Below are 13,265 nucleotides of genomic sequence, written 5' to 3' on the forward strand. Positions count from 1 at the left end.
TTTTATTTATTTATTTGACAGAGAGAGAGAGAGCACACAAGAAGGGGGAGCAGTAGAAGGAGAGGGAGAAGCAGGCTCCCCGCTGAGCAGGGAGCCCAACACGCAGGGCTCGATCCCAGGACCCTGGGATCACTACCTGAGCCAGAGGCAGATGTTTAACCATCTAAGCCACTCAGGCACCCCAAATTTTCACTTATTTTTTAAAGCATATACTAACAATGTCTCTGGACTCATTTATATTTAGTTGTCCTTCTAAGTTCCTAAGTCTGTTAGGCAATAATCCAGACATAGAGGTATAGCCCGTCATCACTGAACCAACTGAAGCTGATAATGCCCATCACCTTGTCCCATATTCAACTAGTTAAACCATAAGTGGTTCCAAAAATAAAATGTTAAAATGCAAGTTAAGATAATCATTTCCCCAAGATATTTTGTATTTTGTTATTATCTTGAAGGAACTTAGCACCATAATGTTGAATGGCTGAATGTTTCATTCCAATATAAATTACCACTTTAGAAATGTAAACCCTATTTTTTTTTAAATCAATACAGCTTTTATTGCATCTTTAAAATATCACTAATAACTCTGAAAAATCATCTGGCATCTTGCTGTTTCTGTAGCTGGACAACTTAGATCTTATTCATCAGCTCACTGAACTGTTTCTTTTTCAGAAACATACCACCCCAAATTTTCTGATAGTCGTTTTTAAGTGTCGTGGTTTGCTGAATCAAAAAGTAGCGGAATTCAATACAAGTTCATTGTCATTTCCTTCAAGAATTAGCTCATCTTTCTGGGCTTGAGATACTGAACACGCAACACCTGGCCTCATCCAATCCCCGTGGATGTATTTTTCACCTAAGAAATCTTGGATTTCAATAAGAAAACCACTGTCCTGAATAACAACGCTGATGAGGAAGGGAGCATACACAGACCTCATCTTGTAATGGAAGCCCAGTCTAATGTCCTTGATCATGTTCTGTATGTGACTACAGACAGTGCAAACAATAGTCATTTCTTTCCTATTTCTCTCAAGTTGGCGCCTCTTCTTTTTCTTTCCAAGGAGACTGAGTTCTACACTGCTGTAACTGAAGTCTCTTCCCAGGGTTCCTCTGGGGCCCTTCACAATAACAGCGCATCCCTTCAGAGTGATGTCGACATTTTCTGGAATGTCAATAGTCTGAGTGCTGAGAATGGTCTTCATTCTCACAGTAGATGTTTCAGAGTATGTGAAAGAAGTAGTAAGGTCTCCCATCTAATTCCTCTTCCCGAACTTTATTGCTTTTCAACCTCTTAAAATACAAAATAATCATTTGGAATGATTTACTGTACTGCGTTTAGTTCTTCACAAAGTAATGTAAGGGACTACATATTATGTGGAATGTAAGTCCAGGAATGTATTCAGGGTATTGAGAAGTCTTGAAATTCATTTGGCAATGTATGAGAGGTCTAAAGATACTGATTTTAGATAAACAGTTGTCTTTGACTAAGTGATCATTGTATTAGGCAGTCTATATGCATGGACTCAATCCTCAAAACCTCTGATGGGATGGCAAAAATGGCATACTACCTATGAAGGAGGAATTTGCCAGTATCTAACAAAATTGTATACACATTTTCCCTCTGACATAATAATCCTACTTTTAAGCAATCTACCCCACCAACACATGTAGTACAAGTATGAAATGATACAAAATTATTCACTGTGTAGTGAATTATTTCTAATAGTACATTATTTCTAATAGTAAAAGACTGGCAACAACCCAAAAGACTCTCAATTGTGTATCCACATAATGGATACTATGCAGCCATAAGAAAATGAAGATCTTCAAATAAAGGTATAGTAGAGTGATATCTAGGATACACTGTTAAATAAAAATATAAGGTACAGAACACTACAAAATATGCTATCTTTTAAGGGAGAGGGAGGAGGATGGAGTGCATGCATTTATCTATATTTGTAAAATGAAACACTGGAAGGATATTCTGACTATATAGTAGGAATGGGGTGTAAAGGGAGATATAAATATATGAAAGACTTCTCTGAATGTATATTTTTACATGGTTTTGACCTTTTACCTATGTAAATGTTTTACGTATTTCAAAAAAATAAAAATGAGAAAAAAAGGGATGCCTGGGAGGCTCAGTTGGTTAAGCGGCTGCCTTCGGTTCAGGTCATGATCCCAGGGTCCTAGCATCGAGTCCCCCATCAGGCTCCTTGCTCAGCGGGGAGCCTGCTTCTCCCTCTGCCTGCTGCTCCCCCTGCTTGTGCTCTCTCACTCTCTGTTGACAAATAAATAAAATCTAAAAAAAAAAAAAAAAAAAGAAGAGGAAAAAAATACAAAACCAAAAAGGCAAAAACCTTGTTATGCTAAATTTAAGTCATCAATATCAATACAAATATGTAATTTAAATATATATGGATACATACAGAGAAATATATACATATATTTCTTAGCTCTGTATACTCAAAGTGTCTATCAGAAAAAAAGAACCAAATGACAATACTCTTAGTGACAAGATTTTAACTTTAAATACTACTCTATTAAAAGGCACCATGGCTTGTTGGAGATTCCTGTGCTAGAGTAATATAAGAATCAGCCTTCAAAATGCCTTCTAGTAACTTCTGCCTCTTGATATCATGCTCTTATAGTCTCTTCCCACAATGACTAAGGTTGACATGTGTTAACCAATAGGAGACTGTGGAGGAAATGATGTTATGTGACCTTTGAGAACTAGCTCATAAAAGACACAGAAGTCCACCTTACTCTCCTTTGGATCATTCATTCTGCTTTATTCTCTCTTGGATACTTCACTCTGGGGGCAGGGGGGAAGGGGCAGCAACCATGTCATGAAAACATTCAAACAATCCTACTGAAAGGTCCATAAGGTGAGGATCGAAAGCCTCCCATTAATAATCAACACTAACTTGCCAGTCATGTAAGTAAGCCATTATGGAAGTAGTAAATTAACAACCAAATCTTCAGAGGCTAAAGCCCTGGTTAACATCTTAAATGCAACCCTATGAGAACCTTAAGCCAAAAAACCAGCTAAGACACTCCCAAGTTTCTGACCCACAAAAACTGTGAGATAATGAAGGCTTACTGTTTTAAGCTTATAAGTTTTAAAGTAATTTTTTACGTAGCAATAGTTAATATAAACAGTAAAAGTAGAAAGTGAACTTGATGGGAAAGCAAGAAAGTGCACAAAAAATGACTGAGCTACGTCAAAAGGATAAGAAATGCTTAGCCTGGCTTTCTGCCCGTGGACGCCGCAGAGTAAGCATCGTTAAAGTCTCCCCTCCCACCGCCTTCATGTCTAAGTCAGAGTCTCCCAAAGAGCCTGAACAGCTGTGGAAGCTCTTCATCGGAGGTTTGAGCTTTGAAACAACCGATGAGAGTCTGAGGAGCCATTCTGAGCAATGGGGAATGCTTACGGACTGTGTGATAATGAGAGATCCAAACACCAAGCACTCCAGAGGCTTTGGGTTTGTCACGTTATGCCACTGTGGAGGAGGTGGATGCAGCCATGAACGCAAGGCCACACAAGGTGGTTGGAAGAGTTGTGGAACCAAAGAGGGCTGTCTCAAGAGAAGATTCTCAAAGACCTGGTGCCCACTTAACTGTGAAAAAGATTTTTGTTGGTGGCATTAAAGAAGACACTGAAGAACATCACCTAAGAGATTATTTTGAACAGTATGGGAAAATTGAAGTGATTGAGATCATGACTGACCGAGGCAGTGGCAAAAAGAGAGGTTTTGCTTTTGTAACATTTGATGACCATGACTCTGTAGACAAGATTGTCATTCAAAAATACCATACTGTGAATGGCCACAACTGTGAAGTAAGGAAAGCCCTATCTAAGCAAGAGATGGCTAGTGCTTCATCCAGCCAAAGAGGTCGAAGTGGTTCTGGAAACTTTGGTGGTGGTCGTGGAGGTGGTTTTGGTGGGAATGACAACTTTGGTCGTGGAGGGAACTTCGGTGGTCGAGGTGGCTTTGGTGGCAGTCGAGGTGGTGGTGGCTATGGTGGCCGTGGGGATGGCTATAACGGATTTGGTAATGATGGAAGCTATAATGATTTTGGCAATTACAACAATCAATCCTCAAATTTTGGACCCATGAAAGGAGGACATTTTGGAGGCGGAAGCTCTGGCCCCTATGGTGGTGGAGGCCGATACTTTGCCAAACCACGAAACCAAGGTGGCTATGGTGGTTCCAGCAGCAGCAGTAGCTATGGCAGTGGCAGAAGGTTTTAATTACTGCCAGGAAACAAAGCTTAGCAGGAGAGGAGAGCCAGAGAAGTGACAGGGAAGCTACAGGTTACAACAGATTTGTGAACTCAGCCAAGCACAGTGGTGGCAGGGCCTAGCTGCTACAAAGAAGACATGTTTTAGACAATACTCATGTGTATGGGCAAAAAACTCAAGGACTGTATTTGTGACTAATTGTATAACAGGTTATTTTAGTTTCTGTTCAGTGGAAAGTGTAAAGCATTCCAACAAAGGGTTTTAATGTAGATTTTTTTTTTTTTGCACCCATGCTGTTGATTGCTAAATGTAATAGTCTGATCATGACGCTGAATAAATGTGTCTTTAAAAAAAAAAAAATGCTTAGCCTGAATAGGCTCTCATCTCAAAGTTCGGACAACACATATTTTTAAAACTTTTATTTTGGAAACTCTAAAAGCTATTCATTTGTCATTACTGCTTCATTAATTCCTACAGTTTTTTTTTTAACCTTAACATTTTAAGGTAAATTCTTGGTATATCGTTTCACTTCACCCATAAATATTTGTGTATTTTTAACAGTGAAGACTTAAGAACAATAAAACTTGCCATCTCCAACAAAATGAAACAATAAATTCTTAGTATCTTTTCATGCCCAGTCCATAGTTTTCCCAATTTCTATGTTTTGGATTTCTATATATATACAAATATATATTTTAGAGAGAAAGAAAGAGAGCGCACAAGTGGGAAGAGGGGCAGAAGCGGGGGAGAGAGAATCCTGAAGCAGATTCCCTGCTGAGCATGGAGCTTGATACCAGTATCCTGAGATCATGACCTGAGCCAAAATCAAGAGCTGGACGCTTAACGGCCTTGAGCCATCCCGGCACCCCTCTGTATATTCATATTTAATTAAGTTTTGATATGACTGAATTTATGTCAGCCATTCTGCTATCTATAAATCTCATGTCTTTTTGTTTGTTTCTTTGTTCCTTCTTTACTACGTTCTTTGGGGATTCTAATAAACTCTTTAATTTGCAATAATCAACTTTAGGGTGATATTTAATTACAGGAAAATATAGCAATTTTGCTCCAATATAATTCCATTTGCTTTACCCTTCTTTATGTTATTGCTGTCATATATATCTATGTATCTTCTAATCTTAGTACTTTAGTGCTATAATTACTGCTTTAAATAATCTCATGTCCCTTGAAAGAAATTAAAAGAAAAAATATATATAATATACACGGCCTTTTATATCCACCCACATATTTACCATTTCTGGTACTGTTCATTCCTTTCTATGGATTAGAATTACCATTTGGTATTATTCATTACAGCTCGAAGAACTTCTTTTAGTATTTCTTCTAAGGTCTTCCAGCAACATGTCTGTCAATCTTTGTTTTTCTGGGAATGTTTTTAATGTACCTTCATATTTGAAAGATGGTTTTACTGGATTTAGAATTCTTGGTTGGCAACTTTGCTTTCTTTCAGCGTATGTCATTCTGTCAGTCTTCTGGCCTCCACTGTCTCTGATAAAAAATTAATTGCTAATCTTATTACAATTGCCCTCTATATGACTTGTTTTTCTCTTGTTGCTTTCAAGATTTGTTTTTGGCTTTGAACAGTGACTATCCTATCTGGAGATAAATCTTTTATGTTTACACTACTTGAGTTTTGTTAAGCTTCTTATTCTTTGGATTAATGTTTTTCATCAAATTTGGCAAGTTTTTGGTAAGTATTTCTTCGAATGTTTTTCTTTCCTGTCTCTTTCTCTTACTCCTTTCTTTCTGGAACTCTCATTATAAAAATTTGATGCATTTAATGTTGTTTCACACATTTCTTGGGCTCTGTTCATTTTTCTTCAATCTTCTTTCCTCTCTGTTCTTCAGAATAATTTTTATTAATCTACCTTCTATTCAATGTTTCTTTCTTGTCATCTCAAATTTGCTACTTTTCAACTCTAGAATTTCCATTAAGTTTTCCTTATTTCTGTTATCATATTGTCCTGTAATTCTTTGAACATATTTTCCTTTGATTCTTTCAACATATTTATAAAAAGGGCTCTGAAGTATTTGCTAAATCCAACAATTAGGCCTACTGAGAAGCCATTTCTATTGTCTGCTCCCCCCCCCCTCCCCAAGTATGGTCATGTTTTATTGTTTCTTTGCTTGGCTGTAATTTTTCTAGAAGAGTTAACATTTTTAGGTAACAGTAATTATGGATTTTTAACTTATTTTTCTAATTTTTATATTTAAAAAAGTAATCTTTAACTTAAACTTCAAATCTTATTATAAGGGTTCGCCCCTCTGAGACCTGGGTTAGAAAGCATATTCAAAGTTCAGCCACTTCTTCAAGAAACAAGAAGTGCTGGTGAGGATGTGAAGAAAAAGGAACCCTTATGTGTTGGTGGGAATGCAAACTGGTGGAGCCACTGTGGAAAACAGTACAATGTTTCCTCAAAAAGTTAAAAACAGAACTATACTACAATCCAGTAATTATACTACTGGGTAAAATACAAAAAAATACAAAAACACTAATTCAAAGGGATACATGCACCTCTATGCTTATTGCAGCATTATTAAAATAGTCAAATTATGGAAGCAGCCCAGTATCCTATCAATAGATGAATGGATAATGAAGATGTGATATATATACAGATATATATATCTATATATATATATATATAGAAAGGAATGAATCTTGCCATTTGTAATGATGTGGATGGAGCTAAAAGGTATAATGCTAAGTGAAATAAGTCAGAGAAAGACAAATAGCATATGATCTTAATCATATTTGGAATTTAAGAAACAGACGGGCAAAGGGAAAGAAAAAAGAGAGAGACACACACACAAACCAAGAGACAGACTCTTAACTACAGAGAACAAACTGACGGTTACCAGAGGGGAGGTGGGTGGGGGATGGATAAAGTAGGTGAAGGGATTAAGAGTACACTTATCATGATGAGCACTGAGTAATGTACAGAACTGTTGAATCACTATACTGTACATACGAAACTAATATAACACTCTGTGTTAACTATACTAGAATTAAAATAAAAACTAAAAACATAAAAAAGGAAAAGAAAAAACAAAGTCCAGCCAGTTCTTAAGTTTGCTTTTTGACTTTTATTTTCCATCGGGTTATCTCAGGTTTCTCAGTCAGCCAGTGATGTATGGAGAGCTCATCTAATCCTTTTTATGGCTTTCTCATTTCCAGGATTTTTTAGTTAGATTCTTGGTCAGTCAACTGTTCTTCCTATCTGGGACCACAACCTCTGAATATCACAGCTGTGGGTTTTTCCTTGTTTGTTTCTACCATGTTTGCCATTTCTGGCTCACAGAGCTCTGGACTTTTGCCATTTGTACCATGAGTCTGCCCCTCTGAGAGCACAGCTGCTGGTTTTTACAGACGTACCACTCTGGTAAAACTACATCAAGTTTGTGGGTGGGTGTGTGTAAATTATAATGCCAGGCAAAAAGGCAGCAGACTTCTGTTGCTTTTACCTGAAGCTTTGGTGGTTTTTCAAAAATATATGCTTCTCAATTTGTCTTTTATCTTTGGTGAATTCCCAGAACCCTTTGATAAGGTTTTTGGACAAATTCTGCAGTTTTATATTTTTTCTTTTCTTTTTTGGTGTAGAGAAGAATTACCTACCTCTGCATACCACCACAGCTGGTCTATCAATGATTATCTCAATTCATCTTTAATACCACTAAAACCAGTATTAGCCCCATCTTACAAATAAGGGAATTAACACATAAAGAAAACAATCAACTATCCAAAGATTAAACAGTTGCCAAATGGAGGAGTAAAAATAGGCATTTGCTTTCAGACCTTTCTGCATTTTTAACAGATATGAATGTGAAAATGATTAAAGTGCTAGAACCAGAAGTAGGTACAGGTGCTTTGGGAACATGGAAGAATCTATTTTTGAAACCTAAGTGTAATTAGTAGATAGGATATAAAGACAAAGCACCACAGCATATATCATTTACAAAAATACCATGTTTTTATGGATAAATATATATCACTAAAATTTTCAAATATTTAAGACACTTAAACACATTAAAAGTCTTTTTGTAGATTTCTCACTAATATAACTTACTCTCTTGCCAGTACCCCTTCCCACTGGAGGATGTGCCTCAGCAGCTTGACGAATTGTACAAACCATTAGCTCTATAAGAGCACTCTCTTGACGGTCAGACATTGCTAAAGTGAAATAAAACGCATTAGTATGAGTAGATAGTTTTACAATAACCATGTATTAAAGAGAATACAATTATAAAAAACTGCAAACATACTCTATTACTGGTTATTTTAAAGACTGAAGTTAAGCTCTGCATTTTCTCTCTTTTTTTACGAAGCAGTATGTGCTTACCGTAAGTCAAACAAGAGATAAAGTAAAGAAAAAGAGAATACACTCTGGTTTCTTTAATACCTAGTCTTTTCTAGGACCATATTTCTGAATTAGGCAATGCCAAAATTTTACTATATTTCCTTCCAGATCATTTTAAAGCTCATAAAATACAGTATCTTTTTTAAAATAAAAAAAGTTCTACACATATTTTTAAAAAGTAACAATAGATTTTGATTATCTTTCAAGTCACTATATATACGTATGAATAACTTTCTTTTTTGTTATGTTAATCACCACACATTACATCATTAGTTTTTGATGTAGTGTTCCATGATTCATTGTTTGCATATAACACCCAGTGCTCCATGCAGTACGTGCCCTCTTTAATAATAATTTTCTTAAATAATTACAAGTTATTACGTAACGAGTGTTCCACAATTTAGTCAAACCTCTATTGTTTACTCAAATCGTTCCCTAATTTTTGTTACTATAAATAATGCAGTAATAAATATCATTAACACATATATATTTATGTAACTGATACTTTTATTTCTACAGAATAAATTCCCAAGAGGGTAATGGGTCAAAGGTTAAAATCTTGATACTGATAAATATAAGCCTATTTATTGCAATCCAAACCTCAAACTACAACAATGATGTTTGGTTCCTCATACCCCTGGCTAGCACTAAATGTCATAAATCCTTTCAGTATTTGCCAATTCATTGACTGAAAAATGGTATTTCACTGTCATTTTGCTTCTTCCTTCCTACTAATTAGTGAAATGTATTTTCTTATTGGCTTAGAATTTTTTTCTGAGATTTGTCTGCTTATTCTTTGCCTGTTTTTTCTACTGTTACCTTTCTTGAACTCTTGTATATAAGAAGTATTAACTCTGTCTTTTGAATGAGGCAGATATTTTCTTCCAGTTTGTCCTTTTGATGTCAGACTCCTCATGGTATTTTTTTGTCAGACAGAAATTCTTTTTAATAGTAATTGTTAATTTTTACAAAGTCACATCTGTACTGATTTGTTTTATGGCTTCTGGCTTTTTTTTGCTTTCTAGTTTTAATGACATATATTTGACATAACACTGTACAAGTTTAAATTGTACAGTATAATGATCTGACATATATATTGTGAAATGATTATCACAAAGTTAACTAATATCCATCATCTCTTATAGATAAAAAAGGCTTCTGGGTTTCTTGTATTGCTCTCAAAGATCTCCTTATCCTAGAGATTACAGAAATATATTTTCTAATTCGTTTTTTTCTCTCTCTCTCTCTACGTTTTACATCTTTAATCTGTCTGGAATTTATTTCTGCTGATAGCATGAAGTATGGGCCTATTTGTTTCTGCCAAATGAACAGCCAGTTAGGCCTCCACCACTGCTAAGTAAACCAGCTTTCCCTGCTGAATTTAAATATCACATTTAAACATTTTAAAAATGTTTTAGGCTCTCATATACAGAATTCTTTATTTAGTTTCACTAATCTATATGTCTATTCCTATTATAATGCCATACTGTTTTGATGATAGCTGCTTTAAAATATATAATGTACTTTAATATATAACTTAATTAAACTAATTGAACATTTAGTTGAACAAGATTCCTTTACCTAGTCCTTTTTCTAAATATTTTCTAATTTCTATAATGCTAACGGCAAACAATTAAGCATTTTTTATGTGTAAGGTATTGTTATAAGTGATTTATATGTATTAACTTGTTTTATCCTCAAAACAATTCCAAGAGATAGGAGCTAATATCTTCACACTTTATAGATAGGGAAAATGAGCCACAGAGAGGTTGAATAACTTTTTTTTTTAATATTTTATTTATTTATTCATGAGAGACAGAGGGAGAGAAAGAGGGATAGAGGGAGAGAGAGAGAAGCAGAGGGAGAAGCAGGCTCCCAAGGAGCAGGGAGCCCAATGCAGGACTCGATCCCAGGACCCTGGGATCATGACCTGAGCCGAAGGCAGACGCTTAACCATCTGAGCCACCCAGGCACCCTTGAATAACTTCCAAAGTACTCAGCTAGTGGTAAAGTCAAGACATGAACCCAGGTAGTCTGATCCAGAGTCTATTCTCTTAAGCACTATGTTATACTGCCTTTTAAACAGAAGGAAAAAAATTCTATATAAACTTTGAAATCATTTTGCTTTAGTTCTTCCTCTTATCTCACCTCCCAGAACTCTCTCAAACCCACTGGATTTGAACTGGTATTTTATTTATTTTTATTTTATTTTGCTTAATTAATTGATTTTTTGGGAGAGAGAGAGCGTGCACACACAAGGGGGGTTGAAAGGGCAGAGAGAGAGAGAGAATCTTAAGCAGGCTCCAGGCCCAGCACGGAGCCTGACGTGGGGCTGATCTCACAACCCTGAGATCACGACCTGAGTCAAAATCAAGAATCAGATGCTTAACTGACTGAGCCACCGAGACGCTCCTCAAAATGGTATTTTTGAAAAAAGTTACATGGGAAGAACCGACATTTTAGTAACATTTTCAGCCAGGAACATAAGATAGCCCTTTATTTTTGAGATCTTATCCAATGTCATTTAAGAAAATGTATGGTTTTCTTCACACTGTTTTGTGCTTTCCTTGTTGAATTCATCCCTATATATTTTTAAAGTTAGATTTTTAGTGCTAATTTGACTAGCTTAATTCTCTCTCCCTCTCCCCCTTTTTCTGTATACTTATTTATGTTAAAGGCCAATAGATGTGGGGATTATAGAGACAAACTTAGGTATAAATTAAAGAGATTAAGCTGCAGAAGTTTATATTATTTTTTTAAAAAATTGGGCAACAGCAATAAAAGGCAAGGACATAATAAAATCTTGTCCTTTTTATTCTCAAATCATCCTGCACAAGAATATGTGTGTTCAACTAAATTTAATCATTTCTTTGGTTTTAACATTTTGATTGTCTTAAGAAAAACACATGAACGTCAGCCTGTCTTAGGAAAGCCACATGAAATAGTTTCAGCTTTTCCATTTATACTCCTCGATCTAAAGCCTAATAGTAGGAAAAAGCATCCCACTCAATAAAACAACTAAGTTTCTATTTTTATGATTCTAGAATTTCATAATTTTTCACATTTGGCTGCAGATAAAGGAATGACAAGTTTGTCTATGAACTAAATGCATTTTCTTTTATTTATGAAGAAAATCTCGCTCTATGGAAAGTGAGGAGAGAGAACAACTTATCAAGTATGGAAACTTTCCCCTACTCTAAAATCCTTCTTAGTGTTGAAGAATAACCAAACCTTATACAGTGTCCAATGCCATTCATTTTGTTATTTTATAATTTTGAAACATCTATTTAGACATGGTAAATACTAAATTTCAACTGTTTTGAAATCCCCTTTAAGATATGACAGCAAAACCAAGTAATAAAATTGAAAGCAAAACAAGCCATAAGCCACAAACAAGAGCCGAATAGCCAGTGACAGAAAGAAATGGGTAACTGTTCACACTATGAATTATCAGATAACTACACAACTTTCCAAACCTTCAGAAACCTCTTTGCACATCACCTCCATTTCCTCATTATTGATTTTATTCACATCACCTTGAACTGTGGCTTTTCTCTTTGCCTACCAACGAAAAGAAATGCTTAAAAGTCACCAACAACTTAAATCATCACTAAAGCTAATAATCTTTGCATAGTTCTTCTTCTCCTCTGCAGGATATGATATTATTAGCCATAGATCTCTTGAACATCCTCTTTACTAAGCTTCTATAGGGTATAATTATCTCATCATCTTTTTTATACAGCTTGCTAGAGACTCTCTCTTGCTCTTCCTGCTTTTGTCTCCTAACCATAATCTTTAAGTGGTTATGGGCTCTTTCTTTATAATCCATCTTCCTCTTCCATATTTTTATTGTCATTTCCCATAGAGACCATTGCCACAGTTACCTAACTGGTCTTCTGCCTATCCCAAGTCATGTTTACAAATAGCACTTTTCTTAAAATATGAATTGGATATCACTCCCGTTTAAAATCCTTCCACGTTCCCCTACTATTTAGAATGAACTAAATAAATCTGCTTACAAACTAAAATGTTCCACATTATCTGGCTTCTGCCTCTATCTCATCTTGTGCCACTGGTTCACTGCACTCTGGCTATTGCAGCTCCTAGAACATAACAGTATCATTCATGCTTCAGATCTTTGCAGTTGCTATCTACACTACCTAGATGGCTCTCTTTTGACACTTCCCATGGCTACCTCCCTCATCCTTCAGATTCTTGGCTCATAGGTGGCCTCCTCAGAGAAATCTTCCTTTAAGGATTCAATCTAAAGACAGACTCCTCTCCTTATTATTATCCATCACACTTATTAACCCTTGAAATTATTCTGTTTACTTGTTTTTATCTGCCTTCCCCATAAGAATGTAAACTTCATATGGGCTGTGAGCTGACCTTGTTTAAGACTATACCCTGAGTACTTAGTGTGAACAGTTAGCATATAGAAAGTGATCAATAAATATTTTAAAATTATAAATAAATTTATGATTCCTTGCTTTGAGGAATTCCATTTATCCACATTTACTTTATTTAGTACGTCGATCATAGAATTCTACCAGTAGAAATGACCACAGAAGATTATCTACACTAAATTTTGGGGATTTCCTTTTTTACAGATAAAGAAGCAGAGACCCACATAAATTAAATGA

The 13,265-nt window shown here is 35.6% G+C and overlaps 1 protein-coding gene and 1 pseudogene across 3 annotated transcripts in view; one reads left to right on the forward strand and one right to left on the reverse strand.

The window, feature by feature from the left end:
* STAG1 (stromal antigen 1) overlaps positions 1 to 13,265 on the reverse strand; it is a 419,741-nt gene that overhangs the window by 78,360 nt on the left and 328,116 nt on the right. For all 3 annotated transcript variants that reach the window (XM_027584268.2, XM_027584270.2, XM_027584269.2), the window contains one exon: positions 8,332 to 8,435. In XM_027584268.2, coding sequence (XP_027440069.1) covers positions 8,332 to 8,435 — 104 coding nt within the window. The remainder of the gene's footprint in view (positions 1 to 8,331; positions 8,436 to 13,265) is intronic.
* On the forward strand, positions 3,293 to 4,255 carry LOC118357041 (annotated as a pseudogene).

The sequence above is a fragment of the Zalophus californianus genome, chromosome 1, assembly GCF_009762305.2.
Source record: "Zalophus californianus isolate mZalCal1 chromosome 1, mZalCal1.pri.v2, whole genome shotgun sequence".
NCBI lineage: Eukaryota > Metazoa > Chordata > Mammalia > Carnivora > Otariidae > Zalophus > Zalophus californianus.